Genomic DNA, 22,636 nt, shown 5'->3' on the forward strand with positions numbered 1-22,636 from the left:
AGTACCGTTCCGACGGAGGGCCCCTCCGCCAGTACCGTACCGGCGGTAGGTCTCCAGCCAGTACCGTACCGACGGTGGGCCCTCCCGGCAGTACCGCACCGACGGTGGGTCTCCAGCCAGTACCGTACCGACGGAGGGGCCTCATTACAACACCTTGTACAGCCGGGCCGGCCGGGGCATAATTGAGACACATGCTGCCGGGGGAAGGTGTAGTTACACCCTAATTTATGGATGGCTAAATACCCTTAATGACTATGCATAACAATTACCCACGGATTAAATTGTCCCGCGCAACTCGGCGGGTTGCAAAAACCCAGCAATTAAGGTGCACGTTCATCAGGTCTCGTCGTGATTACCCGTGTGTGTGGAGGAGGGAGAGAGAGGGGAGGAGTTCTCCACCCCCAGCGCCCCTGAAGCAGGCTGCCGGGTATGCCACACTCGCTGTAGCACCATTTCCACGAACGATCTCAATATCCCTAGACTTACTGTCGTCCCTGCTCTCCAGGGATGGTGGGGTTGTTTTGCAACACGGCTGCCATCTCCGTCGCTGTGTGTGTGGACACCAACTGCATGGAGCTGTCTAGCCGGATGATAATACGGCCTGTGAGCTGTCAGGGTTCATCCAGTCCATCTCGTCCACCACCTCCTCCTCCCCCGGCCTCTTTACCTAGTCCCCACCTCTGTTATGGACGTACACACTCCACTCCCTCTCCCAATCCTGTCCACGCCACCTTGCACGCCCCTAAATTCTCAGTGGAGGTGCACCGGGATCACACCCCGTGTCCCGTGTAGCAATTCGTCGTGACTACACAAAGGGACGTTAGTGTCATCCTCCACGTCCTCCACAAACGAATGTGACATACAATGAGTCGTATGGCTTTTGCGGGCGCGCCGATGTCATCCCCCACGCGCCCCCGCTGGGGATTTGATAAGCTGTGTGCTGGGGGACAGGAAGGCCGTCTGCTTGGGGAAGTAGGATGTGAGTTAGGGAAAGAAGGGCCATCTGCTGTGGTAGCTAGTGAGCCATGTGCTGATAGACAGGAAGGTCATGTGCTGGGGACCCAGTGGACCGTGTGCTGGGGGACCTAGTGAACCGTGTGCTGGGGGACAACTATGCTGTGTGCTGGGGACAAGTAAGCTGTGTGCTGGGGGACAAGTATGCTGTGTGCTGGGGGACAAGTAAGCTGTGCTGGGGGACAAGTAAGCTGTGTGCTGGGGGACAAGTAAGCTGTGTGCTGGGGGACAAGTATGCTGTGTGCTGGGGGACAAGTAAGCTGTGCTGGGGGACAAGTAAGCTGTGTGCTGGGGGACAAGTATGCTGTGTGCTGGGGGACAAGTAAGCTTTGTGCTGGGGGACAAGTATGCTGTGTGCTGGGGGACAAGTATGCTGTGTGCTTGGGGACAAGTATGCTGTGTGCTGGGGGACAAGTATGCTGTGTGCTGGGGGACAAGTCTCATGTGTGCTAGGGGACTTGCTAAACTGTCAGCTGGGGGGCCTCACTGATTTCTCGAGACCTAATTGCGTTATTAATTATCTTAATTACCTTCGCATCAAATCTGATTATATTTACTAGGATCAAGTTGATCATTACATGCAAATAAACGTTGGGGTCGAGAATAGATCAGTGGCGCTTTGCTGTTGTTGCATTCAAATATATTCAAATTACTGGTGACCCCAGAGGCCCATGAGTTATCGACATGACTTAAGTGTTGTTCCCCATGATTTAACAAGAGGCAATTAGAATTCCTCCCAACTTTCCGATGCAGAGGAAGGAATAAAAATTATTTTGCTGGGGCGGTAAAGCATGAGATGTGCAGGTAAGTGAATTCATCAAAATACAATTTCCAAAGACTTTTGTGAAGTCGTGTGAGCTTAAGCCATTTTGCATGGCGCTATTGCCACTGTGTACATGGGGCAAGACGGATAACAGGAGACATGATGGTCCATGACGAGGTTATCTCTGTCAGAGGAACAGCGAAGTACAGCAGACGCCATCACTCCTCACCCACCACCACATCAGGGGCACAGCAACCGACAGGGGCAAAGGCGGAGGAACAGCCATATTTAGTGCTAGGGAAAGTAAGTATACTGCCATGGGAGGTTTGTAGGGAAGATCTGAACCAGGGGGGGAGGGGGTGGGGTTTATGACCTGACCCCCCTAGTCTCAGGTCATAGGCCTAGTCAACATATTGAAGGGTCGTTCTGCAGACGACCCTTGAGCACGACGGTACGATGACTTGAGCACGACAGTACGGCCCTTGAGCACGACGGTACGACCCTCGAGCATGACGGTACGATGACTTGAGCACGACGGTACGATCTTGAGCACGACGGTACGACCCTTGAACACGACGGTACGACCCTTGAGCACGACGGTACGACCCCTGAACAAGACGGTACGATCCTTGAGCACGAAAGTACGACCCTTGAACACGACGATACGACCCTTGAACACGACGGTACGACCCTTGAGCACGACGGTACGACCCTTGAGCACGACGGTACGGCATGACAGTAGGAACTTTGAGCACAGTTGTACGCCTTAACAATACGACGGTATGACCCTTGGGTATGCTGACCTGACCTTTGACCTAACCCTTAAGAGCCATGTCAAATGATCAGGTCACCGTGTCTAAGGGTCAAATCGTCATGCTCCAGGGCGAAGTTAATAAGCGCTATGACGTCACTTTAATTAGGTCATACGGGGTCACCAAACCTGAAACCTAACCTTGACACCCCCAGATATTTTGTTAGCTGAGAAGGGAACGCTAACTGCTAGGCTAAAGGTCCTTTGTTCGAATCCTGGCTCTTGGAAGGTATTGTGTTCTATGAAATTGCGCGTTCATATGCACTAAATTCGTGTGTGTGTGTGTGTGTGTGTGTGTGTGTGTGTGTGTGTGTATTCCCTAGCCTAAGCCAGGTACCCACATTATCGACCAGCCCTTAGCGAAGGATGAACACCTGCGTTAGCTGTGGACCAACTACCGCAGCCAGGATTGGAAACCATGCATACTCATCCTCTTTGCGGCCTATGAATGCCTCATGGTCAGCAACGCTAATGTGTTGCACCACGGAGGCCAATAGATTAGTAATATTCCTTCGTTAACTTCCGTTTCGTTTCATACTACTTAAAACATCCAATTATAAATGTCTATTTTTTTTCTTCCCCTGGATCGTAACGGGTATTTTCCACAGGCATTATATTCCCATTCATCTTTGGTAAAAGTGTTTTTATTTTTTCCTTCATGTTCAGGACTGACACAACACCGAGAGACCACCAGGCAAGGCCAGACCAGCAGACCCCGGCCTGTGTCACAATGTCAGTGACAACAATTATAACCTTTACCCATGATATAATTCTCAGGTGCAGGAGGCGAAGCCATGTATGCAAAACTCGTAAATACCACACCCTGAACCCAGCACCTCACTCCGGCCTTCATTATAGATGTAAATTACTCAATATTCACCAGTGGCCGCCTCCATAAACCTCAGAGTTAATTTACGACAACACTGGATGACCGCAAGGCACGGGAGGGGAGGACCGTGGACGGTACGCATTAGTGAAGGAGCGACTCGCCTTCCGCCACCCGCCCGCCCGACCGCCCGCCACTCACAACCCCCTCCTCCCTGGCCTTCCACAATACTACGTACGCCTCCACCAACCCTCGTAGTGTACTATATGGGGGTCGGTGGTCACCAGTACTACAGTAGCCATCTGCCGTGTGATGATACTTTAGCTTCGATATCAATTATGTTTTTTTTTTCGCCTAATGCTTATCCACCACGACTCTCCCAGCGAAGCCTAGTCGCCACCACGACTCTCCCAGCGAAGCCTAGTCGCCACCACGACTCTCTCGGCGAAGCCTAGTCGCAGCATCCTCGCTTCGCCTTCCTTTATTGAACGAGACAAATCCTGTGATTAACACAGCCGAACGACCGCAACACAAATGACCTTACTTTCATTTACTCAGATCACTTCTTGTACTGCCGTCTTTCTCTGCGTTGAGCACCACAGATGCCCTGCTACATGCACAGAACGATAGCTCTTCTGCATGTGTTGAGCACCATCCTGCTACGTACATGTGTTGAGCACCACTCTCCTAGGTACATGTGTTGAGCACCATCCTGCTAGGTACATGTGTTGAGCACCACTCTCCTAGGTACATGTGTTGAGCACCACCCTGCTAGGTACATACGTTGAGCACCACTCTGCTAGGCACATGTGTTGAGCACCACCCTGCTAGGTACATGTGTTTAGCGCCACTCTGCTACTCACATGTGTTGAGCACCGCCCTGCTAGGTACATGTGTTTAGCGCCACTCTGCTAGGCACATGTGTTGAGCACCACCCTGCTAGGTACATGTGTTGAGCACCACTCTGCTAGGTACATGTGTTGAGCACCACCCTGCTGGGTACATGCGTTGAGCACCACCTCTGCAACTTACGTTGAGCACCATCTTTGCTACACTCGTTCAGCATCATCCCTGTTACATGTGTTGAACACCAACCTTACCACATGCGTTGAGCAATATCCTTGCCAAATACGTTGAACGCTAGATCGGTTAAATGCGTTCAACGCCAGCCCTGTCAAATGCGTTCAGCGTTAGCCCTGGTACATGCGTTGCCGTCTTCCTGATGCTCACTGAGTGTAACTTAGATGTAGGGATGAACTATATGTTAAGTTAGTATATTGAAATGTATGTAGTAAGTATACATTAATACATGTAGGTCGTTGTTTCAGTTCTTTAATAGTTTGGTAGTTTTTTTCATTTTTCCATACTATTCGCCATTTCCCGTGTTAACGAGGTAGCGTTAAGAACAGAGGACTGAGCTTTTGAGGGAATATCCTCACTTGGCCCCCTTCTCTGTTCCTTCTTTTGGAAAATCGAAAAGGAGAGGGTAGGATTTCCACCACCCCGCTCCCTCCCGTTTTAGTCGCCTTTTACGACACGCAGGGAATACGTGGGAAGTATTCTTTCTCCCGTATCCCCCAGGGATAAGTTTGGTAGTAAATTCACGTATTTTTTGCGTCTGAGAGCTTTATTACACTGTCACAAGCAAACGATATCCAATGAAAAGACAGTCATCTTTTATTAAAGCAAATTTTTACAAGTGATCCTACTTCTACAGCCGTGGCTATTATCTGTATTATTATCATCATTAGCTCAAACAGCCAACGTGAGACGAAGGGTATTCGAGTACATACGTAGTATTCGAATAGTCAGTATCCTATCAGGGGCGATCATAGCCTAGCAATATCGCTCCCGCCTGTTGCGCGGGTTTCCCGGGTTCGATCCTAGCTGTTGGAAGTTTGTATGTTCCATTGATAGTGCGCGTCCATATGCACTTTGTTCATATATATATATATATATTATCATTATTATTATCATTATTAGTAGTAATAGTAGTAGTAGTGTATCATGAATGATCGGTTTCCCGCGTCAGCTAGGTAGCGCAAGGAAACGGACGAAGAATGGCCCATCCACTCATATATACGTATATATACATAAACGCATATACACGCACATATACAAACATATTCACATTTACACCTGTACATATTCATACTTGCTTGCTTTCATCCATTCCTGTCATTGCCCCTCCCCACAGGAAACAGCATCGCTGCTCCCCGCTTCAGCGAAGTAGCGCTAGGAAAACGAACATAAATGGCCACATTCGTTCACACTCAGTCTCTAGCTGTCATGCGTAATGCACTGAAAGCACATTTCCCTATCCACATCCAGGCCCAATAGACCTTTCCATGGTTTACCCCAGACGCTTCACATACACGTCGACCCCGGTATACCACATCGTTCCAATTCGCTCTTTTCCTTGCACGCTTTTCACCCTCCAGTATGTTCAGGCCCGATCGCTCAAAATCTCTTTCACTCCATCCTTCCACCTCCAATTTGGTCTCCCGCTTCTCCTTCTTCCCTTCACCTCTGACACATATTTTCTCTATTCAAGCTTTCCTCACTCATTCTCATTATATGTCCAAACCATTTCAACACGCCCTCTTCTCCTTTCTTAGCTAAACTCTTTTTATTTCCACACATATCTCTTACCCTCTCATTACTTACTCGATCAAACCACCTCACACCATATATTTTCCTCAAACGTTTCATTTCCAACACATCCACCCTCCTTCGTACAACCCTATCTATAGCCCATACCTTGCTACCATGTAACATTGTTGGAACTACTATTCCTTCAGACATACTCATTTTTGCTCTCCGAGTTAACGTTCCCTCCTTCCACACGTTCTTCATCGCTCCTAAAACTTTCGCCCCTTCCCCACCCTGTGACTCGCTTCCACTTCCATGGTTCCATCCGCTGCTAAATCTACACCCAGATATCTAGAACACTTCACATCCTCCAATTTTTCTCCATTCATAGTTACATCCCAATTAACGTCTCTCAGTCTTACTGAACCTAATAACCTTGCTCTTATTCACATTTACTCTCAACTCGCTTCTTTCACACACTTTTTCAAATTCAGTCACCAACTTCTGCATTCTCTCACACGAATCAGCCACTAGAGCTGTGTCATCGGCGAACAGAAACTGACTTACTTCCCAAGCCCTTTCATCCCCAACAGACCATAATTACCCCTCTCCAAAACTCTTGCATTTACCTCCTTAACCACCCCATCCATAAACAAATCAAACAACCGTGGGGACATCACACACCCTTTCCGAAGACCGACACTCACTGGGAATCAATCTCACTCCTCTCTTCCTACTTGTAGACATGCCTTACATCCTTGGTAAAAACTTTTCACTACTTCTAGCAACTTACCTCCCGTATATATATATATGTATTCATAGTTTTATACATATTCGCCATTTCCCGCGTTAGCGAAATAGCGTTAAAACAGAGGACTGAGCTTAAGGGGGGAAATCCTCACTTGGCCCCTTCGCTGTTCCTTTTTTCTTTTTTGTTGATGTCGATGATGATGATGAATAGAGAAAAGAGGGTGAATAAACAGAGATGGAGATAGGAGAAGGAAAGCCATGAGATGGAAAGAAAGTACGAGATTAACAGGTGTCGGGCTGCTATATGTGAAGCTAACATGGTTAACTTAGAAGGTAATTGTTTAGCTTAGGAAGAGTCTGGCCAGGTTCTTGTGTTACTGGGAAAGGTCTCCTCATCTTTTTTTATCGAGCGGTTGGAGGGCTCAATCAGGGTCTTAAGTGTAACTGATGGAGTAATAGGCTTCATCTTTTTATTTAGGAAATTGTTTCTGGTTCTGTGTCGGTTGTTTTCGTGACTTCTCGGGGGGAGCCAGTTGTTTTCCTCATCTGTTTCCTGGTGAAGGTCTGTGACGTGAGCACTAAGTGTGTTTTGAGTTTGTTCTAGTGTTTAAAATATTTTAACTGCTTTTCTGTGCAGTCTAAAGTTGATGGGGATTGTGTCGATAATGTATTTGTTCTGTCGTTAGAGTATATGGATATCTCTGGTTGGTGGCGAGCCTTAATGCTTGATTTTGTACGTTTTGAGGAATCTTCATGTGCATGTTGCATATTGTATGTGTCTGGATGGGAGGATATTTTAATATAGGGAGAACCATAGCTTTCATCAGATGTGTCTTGATCTTTGGGCTTAAAGGTTTGAATTCATCTAGTTTTGTGAGGACAGTTGTCCGATTTTTCCTTAACATTTTTCGTGTAGCCGAAAATGGCACATGTAAGTCCGAGGATGTTACCCTCTCTTCTGAACTTCTATCACTCTATTTACAATCATCACTTCCTTACTGGTTCTTTGGGCTTTAGAAATTACGGTGATTTTGGTGATGTTTGTCTGTATTTTCCACTTGTTTTCGTAGTTGTTCGTTATTTCAACTTCTCATCGTTATTCTATCAAGTATGGCCTTTGATTTTCCCTGGTAGCATACCACTCGTGTGACATCGTCCGCATAGCGTATGTTGATGTTGCCTGATGTTGAGGTGGGCATATCTCAGATGCATGTTTTGCACAAGGTTGGGGAAAGTGTACTTCCTTGGGGAACTCCAACAAATAAGTTGAATATTTATCCAAGAAACGAGTTGGTGTGAATTTGAGCCGTCCTGCCTTCATTAAAGTTGCATAGTATTTGAAGAATGGCGTCAGGGGATTGAGCTGACTCTGCATATGTCTGAGTCCATAACACCAGACCGTGTCAAAGGCTTTCCTGACGTTCCTTAGCACTAGGTGACAGGTTTTTATTAGCAAGTATTAAAGATATTGTTTTCCTTGCTATTGCTTGGGTGGTTCCTTTATTCTGTCTGAATCCAAACTTTCGGATGTTAATGGAGGTTTTCATTTTCCAAGTGTGTTCTTGATCTGATCAGAATTCTTTCGAATATTTTCCCTGGAACTTCTAGAACAGAATCTGGTCTGTAGTTGATAGGGTGAAGTGGTGTTTGCCTTCTTTGGGGATCATTTTGATGACTGCGTTTTTCTTAATTTACTTGGGAAATATCTCGAAGCATAAGGTGTTGAACACATTTTGAAGGTACTTCAATGCTGATTTTGGTAGAGTTAGCATGATGTTTCTGTTAATTTTGCTTTCTTTGTGTTCTTTACTGTTCCCATTAATTCTGCTATGGTTATTATTGACGTAATGTCGATGTTAACTGTCTGGTGATGAGTGATGGTCTTATTTTTTCAATCAGCTTTACCGTTTCTTCGTTAGCTCGGTCATTTTTTTTTTTTTTGTTTTCGTCTGGGGTGTTTAATGAAAACTTTCTTCCACATTTCTTAATAAAGCTTCTTTTCCCGGTCTCCATATAATTTGTTTCCTTCGTTGTCTTAAGGGTATGTAGATTCGGTTTTACAGCTGCCATAGAAGTTTTAGTTTCTCTCTCTCTCTCTCTCTCTCTCTCTCTCTCTCTCTCTCTCTCTCTCTCTCTCTCTCTCTCTCTCTCTCTCTCGCTGAGCTGGAGATTTGTAGGAGTCATTTAGTTCTCTCATTTTGTTTCCCATGTTGTTCTGGCTGCATCCTTTGTGTTTGTAGCAGTTTATATCTCCCAAGGGCGTCTGAAGTAAAGAGGGGGTCAGCATCTTTTTCATCTTGGGTGATAACATTATCGTTTGTGTCTGTCAGTTTGATCACATTGGAGTTGACGGAGGAAGCAATCTCTAACAGCCTTCTTTTAATCACGATATCCATCGGTTTATGGTGTTTTATCTTGACTTATCGCTATTTCTAATTCTTTTATCCGAAAGATACCTATCATTCATTAGTTGTCTTTTGTGTAGCATGGTATATGCTACTTCTGTTTTCTGCTGGTACTATTCTGTCGCTTTTATCCATTCATACTTTCTTTCAGCTCCCATATCCTGTCGTATTCTTCTGAGCAGTGCATTTCCTTTTTCGTTCATTGCAATTTTCCTTCAGTGTATACTATAGATATATCATGTCTTATAATTCTTGATTTCATGGCTGAGGCACTACCTCTCCTCGTACATGTGGTCTCTTTTGCATGCTTTGGTGGTTCTGACATTTGTCTTTATACTGTATTTTCGTCTCTGTGTAAAGTAGCTGCTATGAAGTTCATAAGATGGAAGTCATAGAAGATGACTAGTAATGACCTCTAAAAGTGTTGTTACACCTTTGTGCAATGACAGGTTACGACCAATTCGTTATTTCTTTCGAATTTGCATAGCCTTCTATTGCCATATTAAGTTTCTAGTGTGAATCATTGTAACATCCAGGTATTTTATTATTTTTGTATCTTTAATGACCTCTGATTATTCTTTCATGTTGATTATTAGTATATTACTCTTTATTAGTATATAACCGACATTAATAATTAATTCGGGCATCAGTTACTTCGTTGGCAACATTATTGTTTTCCTCGGCACAGTGCAAGGTCCCGTCTGAAGGTCATCAATTTCGTGTTATGATATTGATATAAAACGTCATAAATACTGGTACTCATCATTTCTTTCGGTACATTTCATGGTGAATAATAAAGAAAGATCAAGAATTATCTTTATTATATGGATGACAAGTATACAAGGTGAGGATCTTGTCCAGCGTTTTATTTAATAACTGTAACAATCACGATACCCTGACCTGGATGACTTGAGTCGGAGGACTCAGATTAGCTAGTATTAATTTCCTTGACGTCCTAACACTGTTAGGAAAGTGAACCCATGACGTTAGATAGAATGAAATTACTGTTTAGATCAAGTAAGTTATAGAAATAGTTTTATTTGAGGGTTATGGGTTTATATATTTAAATTCATTGTTCTGAAGACTCTTTCCCTAAGGGTGACTGCCAGACTAGGGTCTAGAATTGTTTGGTTTTAATTATCTTTCCGCATCCCAGGTTCATTGACAGTTGTCTCTAATTCTTCAGTAAAGTTCTAGGTAAGATAAACCACTGAAATAATGATGGATTCTTAGGATATTCCCGTTAATTGGTCATAATACTTGGTGATTTTGGAGGAGCATGGTTTTGAATACATTTTGGTTAAAGTTCAGTGTACTTTCGCTACCTGCAGATCCTAATTTTGACCATTATATATTATTATACAAATTTGTATGAGGTGATACTGGCATTGTGTACAGTACTAAGGAACAATGTGGTGTTAATGCATGATAAAACACCTAGAAAATATTTAAGAGAAGATTGGTGAATCAGTTAATATCTTAATACTTATTTTTTGACTTGTTGACGTACATCATCATCTCTCTACTTTCACCACCAGTAGTTTATGGATAAACAGAAATATTTTCGAATGCTAACGGTTCAGCATCCATAGAATCATTATCACCATAATTATTGTTGCAAAGGCATTTGCTGACTCGCTGCTGATTGGTGTAGGGCACATACGAAGGCTGAACATACCCCAGTGTGGATGGGTAACTGAGACTTAGGACTGATTGTGGTTTCATGTGGCATTTATCATCTGTACATACTGATTAAGCACATCAACCAATTTAAACGGCTGCAGCAAAAGGCTCCCCCTGTAAGTATGAATAGGGCCCCCACAGGGCAAGACTGTTACCCCTTTTGTGTTATATGGGTAAATGAAACAAGGATTTTTTTTTTACTAGTTATAGTTGCGTGTGACTTAAGGAACATCTACATACCATTAAAGCTTGCTTTCCAGTTTAAATGAGGGCAGGAAGAGGCAACCTGTACAAATACGCATACAGTTCCCACAGGGAAAACCGCACAAATATGAATGTGGTTCTTTAACGATTAGAGAAGCACAAAGAATTTATAGAGAAGTTCCAGAGTAGGTAATAAAGATGGTACCAGAATTACAAGAACTAAGGTACAGGTTAGAGGCCATAAATTTGTTAGTTATGGCACAGAGAAGACTAAGGAATGACATGCATACAGCTTTCAAGTTTCTAAACCAGTTTAATGATGTTGACAGTGAACATAAGCCATTACAAGAAACTGAACAAAAATTTAGTTTAAGTGAAAAGAATTATTTTTAACCCACTTGGTGCTTGATGTCAGTCTACTCTTAGGTAATGGGGCATTTGATGTCGATCAACACTTACATAATGGTGCTGTTAGTGTCAGTGTACATGTATGTAACTGGATGCTAATGGCATCAATATATGCATGTATTTTTTTTTCCTTGTTTGAATTCCATATGCATTGTAGGCTCTGCTGGTTGGCCATAGATGGTGATCTAAAGAAACAGTGAGTCACAGGAGCTGCCTAGAGGCCTTAGTAATTCACTAGTGACAATGTTGGGTGGTTGTGCACCTTGTCTCGGAACTTGCCCCTGCTTGCAATCACATGTAATGTCCGCCACCACCATGCCTATGCTGCCTCTACTTACGATTGGCCAATCTAGTAAATGATAAGTTTTCCTAAAATACAAATTATCATCCAATTAGCCTAATGTCTTTAGTTGGAAAATGTATGGAAACCATCATTCAAGACAAAATTTTGAACCACTTAGAAGACCACCACTTAAATGATTCTTATCATGGTTTTTGACAAAATCATTAATGTCTGACAGGTCTGTTTGATTTCTTTTATGATATAATCAACATGTATGATGGAAGTGAAGCAGTTGTTGACATTTTAGATATTCGAGAAACATTCAATAAAGTTCGACATCAAAGGTTATCAATAAAAGTTGAGTCATATGATAGAGATGGTTAGGAAATTGGTTGACTGGCTATAAATAGTAAGTAGTGATTAATGGTCAGGCCTCAGAATGGATAGATGTAACAATTAGTGTGCCACAGTCTTGAAACAGGTTTGCTTTCTGATAGTTATTAATGACGCTGATAATGGGGCAGTAAGTGCAAATTTTCCATATCATAAGTAAGAACAAGAAGGTAAATACCAGGTGAATTTGTCAGGGATTTTCATCCTCATAACCCAGGCTAGGCCTGAGCTGTTTGTGTCGTTGTTTGACAGAGATGTTGTAAGCCATATCCCTCAGGGCCATGTAGCCTCCACAGCCTGGTTGGTCTGGTAAAATTTGTAGGTACTTGTTCAGTGTACTTTTGAACTTCACTGCATTCCATGCTGTTTCTGATGGTAGCTAGCAAGTTGTTGAAGAGTCTTGTGTCTTGGATGTTTAAGGTGTTTTCTCTTTTTGTGCATATCATACCTTTGGACTTCATACCTCTGGTATTTCACAAAGTCTATGATATGAACCTGTCATACTGGTAGGATGTTAATTCCAGATGTAAGTTGGGTTCCATACCTTCTAGGGTTTTCTAATTATTTATATATTCATATTATACTTGATCGCCGTTTCCCACATCCGGGAGATAGTGCCAGGAAATAGACAAAGACCCATCCACTCATACTCACACATATATACATACATGCACATACATATACATATCAACATATACACATATACATATATATACATACACATGCACATAGGGAGAATAAAAGGATGTTTTGGAAGGAGGTAAATTAAAGTGCGTAAGACAAGGGAACAAATGGAAACTTCAGTGAAGGGGGCTAATGGGGAGGTGATAACAAGTAGTGGTGGTGTGAGGAGATGGAGTGAGTATTTTGAAGGTTTGTTGAATGTGTTTGATGATAGAGTGGCAGATATAGGGTGTTCTGGTTGAGGTGGTGTGCAAAGTGAGAGGGTTAGGGAGAACGATTTGGTAAACAGAGAAGAGGTAGTAAAAGCTTTGCGGAAGATGAAAGCCAGCAAGGCAGCAGGTTTGGATGATATTGCAGTGGAATTATTAAAAAAGGGGGTGACTGTATTGTTGACTGGTTGGTAAGGTTATTTAACGTATATATGACTCATGGTGAGGTGCCTGAGGATTGGAGGAATGTTTGCATAGTGCCATTGTACAAAGGCAAAGGGGATAAAAGTGAGTGTTCAAATTACAGAGGTATAAGTTTGTTGAGTATTCCTGGGAAATTATAAGGGAGGATATTGACTGAGAGGGTGAAGGCATGTACAGAGCATCAGATTGGGGAAGAGCAGTGTGGTTTCAGAAGTGGTAGAGGATGTGTGGATCAGGTGTTTGCTTTGAAGAATGTATGTGAGAAGTACTTAGAAAAGCAAATGGATTTGTATGTAGCTTTTATGGATCTGGAGAAGGCATATGATAGAGTTGATAGAGATGCTCTGTGGAAGGTATTAAGAATATATGGTGTGGGGGGGGGAAGTTTTTAGAAGCAGTGAAATGTTTTTATCGAGGATGTAAGGCATGTGTACGCTTAGGAAGAGAGGCAAGTGATTGGTTCTCAGTGAATGTTGGTTTGTGGCAGGGGTGTGTGATGTCTCCATGGTTGTCTAATTTGTTTATGGATGGGGTTGTTAGGGAGGTGAATGCAAGAGTTTTGGAAAGAGGGGCAAGTATGCAGTCTGTTGTGGATGAGAGAGCTTGGGAAGTGAGTCAGTTGTTGTTCGCTGATGATACAGCGCTGGTGGCTGATTCACATGAGAAACTGCAGAAGCTGGTGACTGAGTTTTGTAAAGTGTGTGACAGAAGAAAGTTGAGAGTAAATGTGAATAAGAGCAAGGTTATTAGGTTCAGTAGGGTTGAGGGTCAAGTCAGTTGGGAGGTAAGTTTGAATGGAGAAAAACTGGAGGAAGTGAAGTGTTTTAATTATCTGGTAGTGGGTTTGGCAGCGGATGGAACCATGGAAGCGGAAGTGAATTATTGGGTGGGGGAGGGGGCGAAAATTCTGGGAGCCTTGAAGAATGTGTGGAAGTCGAGAACCTTATCTTGGAAAGCAAAAATGGGTATGTTTGAAGGAGTAGTGGTTCCAACAATGTTATATGGTTGCAAGGCATGGGCTATGGATAGAGTTGTGCAGAGGAGGGTGGATGTGCTGAAAATGAGATGTTTGAGGACAATATGTGGTGTGAGATGGTTTGATCGAGTAAGTAATGAAAGGGTAAGAGAGATGTGTGGTAATAAAAAGAGTGTGGTTGAGAGAGCAGAAGAGGGTGTTTTAAAATGGTTTGGTCACATGGAGAGAATGAGTGACGAAAGATTGACAAAGAGGATATATGTGTCAGAGGTGGAGGGAACGAGAAGTGGGAGACCAGAGTGGGGGTGGAAAGATGGAGTGAAAAAGATTTTGAGTGACTGGGGCCTGAACATGCAGGAGGGTGAAAGGCGTGCAAGGAATAGAGTGAATTGGAACGATGTGGTATACTGGGGTCGATGTGCTTTCAATGGACTGAACTAGGGCATGTGAAGCGTCTGGGGTAAATCATGGAAAGTTTTGTGGGGCCTGGATGTGGAAAGGGAGCTGTGGTTTTGGTGCATTATACATGACAGGTAGAGACTGAGTGTGAACAAATGTGGCCTTTGTTGTCTTTTCGTAGCACTACCTTGCGCACATGTGGGGGGAGGGGGTTGTCATTTCATGTGTGGCGGGGTGGCAACGAGAATGAATAAGGGCAGACAGTATGAATTATGAGCATATGTATATATGTATATGTTTGTGTATGTATGTATATGTATACGTTGAGATGTATAGGTATGTATATGTGCGTGTGTGGACATGTATGTATATACATGTGTATGTAGGTGGGTTGGGCCATTCTTTCGTCTGTTTCCTTGCACTGCCTTGCTAATGCGGGCGACAGCGACAAAGTATAATAAATGAAATAAATAGGATATATATATATATATATTTCTATATTTTGTAATAAATGAAAGCTTATGTATCTCCTCTTCATCAACAATTTATTTATGCATATCTTTTGGTCTTGTTTAGTATCTCACCCTAATTATATCATCTTTATTATCTCTCAGGTGGATGAGTTTTCTCTCCTGAGTTACAAAAGATGAATAAGGAAAAAGGCTTTTTATATTAATCTTTGGTAACCTGCTTAACATGTGCAGCTTTTGTCATTTTACACAAGCATACAACATCACTCTTCTTGACCTGTGATTCTGCATATAGGACATGGCAAACTATCTGTGTGCTGTGTGAGCTCCATAGATGGGTTTCTTGTGGTAATAAAGTATAGTCAGTGCAATAAGAGTTAGAAAATAAGAAATATAGTCTTAACATATTGGCACATGTAAGCATGCAAGCTGCAAGAAGACTGAAATAAAGTTTAACTTCAAAAATGTCAGCAATCTGGAGAAAAAGGTAGTTGTTCATAGAAATATAAAACAAGAGGGAGGATATCAAATTAGAATTCTAAAATTAAGAATGTTTTTTTATGTGGGAGTAGCAGAGTGTCATACTTGGGTAATACTAGCCTCTGCATTTTTTCTGTACAACCTTTTCTGATTTTCTTCTGAAAACTACCATGTGTTAACTATTAAGTAGAATATGCAAAAGAAAGTGTTAGCTGAAGTCTATGAGATTTTTCTTAAATACAATATGACTGAAATGTATCCACTTGTAATACTCTTAGTTAAACGTATGGCATAGGATTTGGACATTCATGTGAATGAGTATAAGGAAGATTCCTTATGTTAATTTTACTAGTACTAGTATCTTGTAAAAGAATCCAGGAAATCCAGTGTGCTTCATGCTTGTAAGGCTAAGGTTCATGCAACTTTCTTTTGCCTAAAGTTTCTGTAACATTATTTATACCTCTTAACAATAGAAACAAAGTCACTTGCTTAGATAGATCACAGTTCCCAGCAAACACAAGATTCAACTGCATCACAGGCGATTTTACACATCTTTAATGGGTTTTGCAAAAATCTAGTTCAAAATATTATTTGTTATACAACCATCAAACTTTAGATGAATTCTCCAGAACTGATAGGTAAGTTTATATGATCAACAGCCTCAAGTTCAAATGGATGAGACTACAGTCCTCAAAGTGGGAGTATTGCTGCTGTACTAGAAATTACTAAAACTGCTTTAGCAATTGATGCCAAATATACCAACTTCATATAGATATTGATATATTGATTCAAATTTTTTTCACCTATAGTATAGAAGAATCATAGTCACTACAGCAAAATTGTTTTTCATACATGTTTGCCGTTTCCAGCATTAGTGAGGTAGTTCCAGGAACAAATTAAGATATGGCCTCATTCTCTCACATCCACTCTCCATCATGTATAATGCACCAAAATGAGGAACCCAAGTAAAACTGACATTGGGAGTTTTACTTATTTATATGAATGTCCTGTTCCCATGCCCCACAAACCTTTTTTTGGTTTCGTCTGACTGCTTCATATGCTTTGGTTCAGCCCAGTGACAACACATCCTTTATATACCATATCGCTACAATTTGATCAATCCCTTAAATGCCTTTTGCTCCTGGATGTTAAGGCCCCATACCTCTAAAGCATCCTTCACTCCATCTTTCCACTTATCCTTGGTTTCTTCCTTTTGCATGTTCCTTCCACTTTTGACATGTAATCACTTGGCTAAATTATCATCTTTATTGCTTATCAGGTGTTACCAGACTCCACCTGCTCTAGGTTGCACTTAGATGAAAAGTCACCTTTGGCAAGGCTGCTTCATTAGGAGTACAGTCTCGTCAGATAACTTCTTGATCCAAAGGAGTTCACATTTCCATTCTACTGGAAGTAGGGCAGGAGCCTCTAGCATGTGAGTAACACTAAGGCTTTCATAAAAATGTCTTATTCTTAGATATGTCTTTTCAGGAGAGAGTGTGTGTTAATGAACAGTTCAGTTTTGCTTCCTCTTTGTTACTGATCACACAAGTAGAGTTATTACATGTATTTGATACTTATGTTATATGGTTGAGACTTAGATATTTCACAGGAATAGCAGATTGTGTCGCAGTAGTCATTTATGTTTACGTTACTGTCTTTCCACTTAATGTACAATGTAGATTTCTTTTGCATTCATACTTTTGCATGAAATATAGAATCTTGGGTTAGAATTAAACATTTGGATACAAAGAGACTCAGTAGCTGTTTATGGGACCTTTAGGTATAATGTTTGTATGTTTTATATAAGGTGACTTACCTTCAAAATGGATGAATGACTTGATGAATTTGATAAATAATGAATTGCATTATAGTATCTTATGCATATATTTTATTCAAGAATGATTTCATCCTTGCAAATTTTTAGAAAAGTTTGATGAAGTATGTTTTTTATATTCATGTAGTACCCAATGCTGAAATATGTTGTACTTTCAATATTTGTGTTTTCCTCAGATGCTGTCTTCTTGGAGCTCCAGGCAAGATGAAGGCAGAAAGAGAAAAATTTTCATACATATTATCATTTTCAATTTGGCAGCCCTCAAGTGAATGTCCAATTTGGCAGCCTCCAATTGAATGTCCAGTTTAGTAGCCTTCAAATGAATGAGTTGATTTTTGCAGCACCCGAAGAATTGGCATGAAACTTATTGCATATATTTGTACATATGTGTACTATGTTATAAGAATTCCTTGATACTTTGATCAACATGTGCTGGGTGAACTTTTCTTTTTTTGCTTTGAAGATGCTGGAAACTGTTGAAAACACTTAGCTTAAATTGGTATAAGTATTAGAGTATATTGGCTTTTAGAAGTATATTGCCTCAAATTCTTGCCTTTTAAAAAACACCTTGAAGATTTTATAGTGTGGAATATATATATCAGTATGGGAAGTAGAAAAGAAAAGTCATTCACATGTACAGTGTGTGGAAAAAGCTCCAAATACAGTGCTGACATAAAAAAACACATGAGAATTCATACTGGAGAAAAACCATTCAGATGTTCCATATGTGGAAAAGGGTTTGGAGCTGCTGGTAATCGCAATAGACATATGCAAATACACTCAGGAGAAAAACCATATGAATGTACTATGTGTTTGAAAAGATTTTCTGAAAAAGGAACTCTTAAAAAGCATATGCTTGTACATACTGGGGATGAACGTTATCATTGCTCAATTTGTAAAAAGAACTTCATTCAGAGTGGCCATCTTAAGAGACACCTGAGGACTCACACGGGAGAGAAGCCATTTAAATGTGCAGATTGTGCTATGGGATTTGCAGATAAAGATGGCCTTCGACAGCATGTTCATAAGCATACAGGTGAGAAACAACATAAATGTCATCTGTGTAAGAAACAGTTTGTAAAAGCGACTACTTTGAGAAGACATGCACTGATTCACACATGTGAGAAACCTCATCATTGTTCTGATTGTGGAATGAAGTTCTCTCGAAAGTTACAACTTATGAAACACATGCAAACTCATGAGGACCCACCTGAGTGTCATATCTGTGGGAAAATATTGAAACAGAGAGGCTCCATGAAGAGACACATGAAAATTCATATGTGTTCTTTGTGTGGTAAGAAGGTCTGTCAGTTGCGGATTCATATGAGGATTCATGCAGGAGAAAAACCACATGAATGCTCAATTTGTTGTAAGAAATTCATAAGAAAATGCAACCTTGATAGACATAGTCAAATGCACTTACAAGAGGAACCCAATCAGTGTTACATATGCAAGTCTACGTTTAGCAGTTGTAACCAACTTGAGATGCATGTAGAAGATCATATTGAAGAAAAGCAGCAAGATTGTGTGTTTTGTAATAAGAAGTTTAAAGTTCAGGACTCACTCACAGAACAGAAGTGCACTCATATAAGAAAGACAATGTTTGAATGCTCACTGTGCAGAAAGGGATTCTTTGAAAAAGCAGCAGCAAGAAAACATTTGCTAATTCATTCATATGGAGAAAGATCATTACAGTGGTTAGAGTGTGATAAATCGTTTAAGGAAAATAGTGAATTGAAAGACCATATGAAGAGGCACAGAGAAAAAATGGCGGCTTCTTGCACAGTTTGTCAAAGAAATTTTTTTAATGAAGTTGCTCTTAATGAACATATGAGTACCCATGTAGAAAAGCCTTTCCAGATAGATGCTGTGTTTATTAAACAAGAAGTAGATAGTACTATTGAAGTTAAAGAAGAAAGTCTTTTGGACCATGGCTGCATAAAGTATGAAAGTGAATCTGATGGTGTTTATGATTGTAATGCATAATACCACTGCCATTGAAAAAATTCACTTGGATTGTATTTAGATTATTATGATGTATGATGAACATCTTGGACTGTTAAATTATGTTTGGAGTTTACCAGGTACCATATTTACTTGAATATAAGGGTGAATTTTCAATGTTTCGTGCAAAAAAAGCTTGTACCTCAATTCTAAGTCATCCCAAAGTTTTGCTACCAATTTGAAAACAGACAGAGGAGAGCATGGGAGCACTAGTGTGCCATGTTGTTTGATTACATTACATTTGGATTTACATAGAGTTTGAATGCTACAGCATTTGCACTTATTTGTAACTTAAAAACATGAGCATTTTGTTGTTTGTTTACTACAGAAAGTACCTGTTTATTAATCTCATAACATTTCAGAACATATTTTATACAGTACAGTATGTTGTGCTGTGTTTTAATTGAACATCATGAAAGATTATCATCACATGACAAAATAAAGTGCTTTATCTACAGGACTAAATCCACTCTATATCTCATCAGCACATCCAGTGTTAAATTTAGTCTGGTACTTCTTTCCATATCACTGCCAAAACTAATAAATGCTAGGCTCTTACTCATTTTGGGAGAGTTAGAGTACCATATAAAAAGAGAGAACCTTCAGTACTTAGGTATAAATTCAACAGGTGAGGTGAAGGAAAAGGGTGTGAGGAGATGCCATTTTGTTTTTTTTGCATCAAATCCAAAAGCGTGGATGGACAAACTGTTTGAATCCATGGTATTTGTGTGTAATTTGAACACTCGAACATGTAGATGTGTTTACATTAGAAAGTACATGTTTATTAATCTCTTTTGATATTTCTGGACATACTTTCTGATACTTCACAGTATTCTATTCTGTGTTACTTGAATAGATTGAAAATTATTATCATACGGCTGAATAATGCACTTTATTGACAGGACTTCACCCACTCTTGTATCAGCACATCCAGTTTTACATCGACAGTTTTCTCATGACACTGGCAGAACTAACGTGCTGTGTTTGCTCATTTTAAGTATATGGCTGAACACTCAACAGGTGGAGGAAAAACTGGTAAGGAAATGCCATCTTGTTTGTTTGTATTAAATCTGGATGCATGGAAAGATAAACACTGTGAACCATACAGTATTAGTTTTTGTTTGCATGTTAAAGACCTAAGTATCTTGATGTTTGCAATCTGTTCATAACTATATCTTGATATTCCTGGACATTTTCTCATGTACAGGACAGTATTCTGTTTTATATGTTACTCGAATACATTGAAGATTACACTGGTCAACATAGATGTTGTCCCATGGAAAAAATATGTTTCTTATATATTTTTGTATGCTGAATCCAAATGTTTTCAGAATTTCTCTGTCACCCATAGCATACTCTCAGCATACTCACATCATTATGTATGTACAGTATATATGTATTAGTGCTCTATGGAGCATTTGAAACAAAAAGTTTAACAAACACAGCTATTTTCATTGTTTGTGAAGTGCAATAACTTCTTTTTGAAAGCACAAGCCTAGATAAATGAGTCACTAGGGGCCTGCAGAAATATGACTGGAAATGTTGGGACATTCAAATAATGCTCACTCCCGAGTAGCAGTTTTCTGTCAGTTGCAGGCTAGGACTGTGTGTGTACAGTTTTTTCCATTCTGTTGCCAGATTGTGTTTTTGTGTATTCAGGTGTTCTGCTGATACCCCATACACCATTATAATACCAAGAAACTGTGTAAATGAATTGACATTCATATCGCAAAAAGTGGTAAAGTGTGTGAAAGAAGAAAGTTAAGAGTAAATGTGAATAAGAGCAAGGTTATTGGTACAGTAGGGTTGAGGGTCAAGTCAATTGGGAGGTAAGTTTGAATGGAGAAAAACTGGAGGAAGTAAAGTGTTTTAGATATCTGGGAGTGGATCTGGCAGCGGATGGAACTGTGGAAGTGGATCATAGGGTGGGGGAGGGGGCGAAAATCCTGGGAGCCTTGAAGAATGTGTGGAAGTCGAGAACATTATCTCGGAAAGCAAAAATGGGTATGTTTGAAGGAATAGTGGTTCCAACAATGTTGTATGGTTGCGAGGCGTGGCTATGGATAGAGTTGTTCGCAGGAGGATGGATGTGCTGGAAATGAGATGTTTGAGGACAATGTGTGGTATGAGGTGGTTTGATCGAGTAAGTAACGTAAGGATAAGAGAGATGTGTGGAAAAAAAAAAGAGCATGGTTGAGAGAGCAGAAGAGGGTGTTTTGAAATGGTTTGGGCACATGGAGAGAATGAGTGAGGAAAGATTGACCAAGAGGATATATGTGTCGGAGGTGGAGGGAACGAGGAGAAGTGGGAGACCAAATTGGAGGTGGAAAGATGGAGTGAAAAAGATTTTGTGTGATCGGGGCCTGAACATGCAGGAGGGTGAAAGGAGGGCAAGGAATAGAGTGAATTGGATCAATGTGGTATACCGGGGTTGACGTGCTGTCAGTGGATTGAATCAGGGCATGTGAAGCGTCTGGGGTAAACCATGGAAAGCTGTGTAGGTATGTATATTTGTGTGTGTGGACGTATGTATATACATGTGTATAGGGGTGGATTGGGCCATTTCTTTTGTCTGTTTCCTGCCGCTACCTCGCAAACACGGGAGACAGCAACAAAGCAAAAAAAAAAAAAATCGCAAAAAGCATTGCTTCACACTCCTCATTAAAAAATGTGATGAGCATTGCTTTGGTCGTAAAGTGAGTGACTAGGATAAAAGTTGTGCCCCCCATTTTTGTTGTGTCACAGCATGGACAAAAGGTTCATGCCATACGCCTTTTGCCATTCCTATGGTTTGGAGAACCCAAAGATCACGCCTCGGATTGCTATGTCTGCCTGACAAATATAAATGGTATAACATCAAAATCCAAGCATACTGTTGAATATCTTAATTTACCATCTGCTATGAGGCCAGTACCTCACAGTCAAGAATTACCAGTGCCAGAGCCTCCGAGAAACATGACGCTGAGTGACGATGAGTCTGGTGATGAGAAAGTAGACCAAATAGGGGACAATATGGATCCAACACTTGAAGCAAGCTGTTCTACAAGTGAACCCCATTTGCTGAGTTAAGGAGATCTTAATGTCTCATCCGCAATTTGAATTTGTCTAAGAAGCGAACTGAACTTTTGGGTCCCAGTTTAAAAGACTAGAATCTTCTCCAGAATGAAACTAAAGTTTGTTTTTATTGTGATCACCATGTCATTTTCAAAGAATTCACTCCCTTGACGATGGTCTGGTGTTT

At 41.1% G+C, this 22,636-nt stretch overlaps 1 protein-coding gene across 5 annotated transcripts in view; it reads left to right on the forward strand.

Annotated features, from left to right (window-relative positions):
* LOC139760935 (uncharacterized) overlaps positions 1-22,636 on the forward strand; it is a 277,100-nt gene that overhangs the window by 242,164 nt on the left and 12,300 nt on the right. Inside the window, exons 1-4 of one of the 5 annotated variants that reach the window (XM_071684740.1) lie at positions 10,071-10,178; positions 10,785-10,960; positions 16,834-16,989; positions 17,568-20,856. In XM_071684740.1, the coding sequence (XP_071540841.1) occupies positions 17,995-19,377 (1,383 nt within the window). In that variant the 5' untranslated portion in view covers positions 10,071-10,178; positions 10,785-10,960; positions 16,834-16,989; positions 17,568-17,994 and the 3' untranslated portion in view covers positions 19,378-20,856. Of the gene's footprint in view, positions 1-9,854; positions 10,006-10,063; positions 10,179-10,784; positions 10,961-16,833; positions 16,990-17,567; positions 20,857-22,636 lie in introns of those variants that run through there. The other 4 variants (XM_071684730.1, XR_011715440.1, XM_071684721.1 and 1 more) reach the window with 4 other exon arrangements.

Source organism: Panulirus ornatus, chromosome 3, assembly GCF_036320965.1.
Source record: "Panulirus ornatus isolate Po-2019 chromosome 3, ASM3632096v1, whole genome shotgun sequence".
Classification (NCBI taxonomy): domain Eukaryota; kingdom Metazoa; phylum Arthropoda; class Malacostraca; order Decapoda; family Palinuridae; genus Panulirus; species Panulirus ornatus.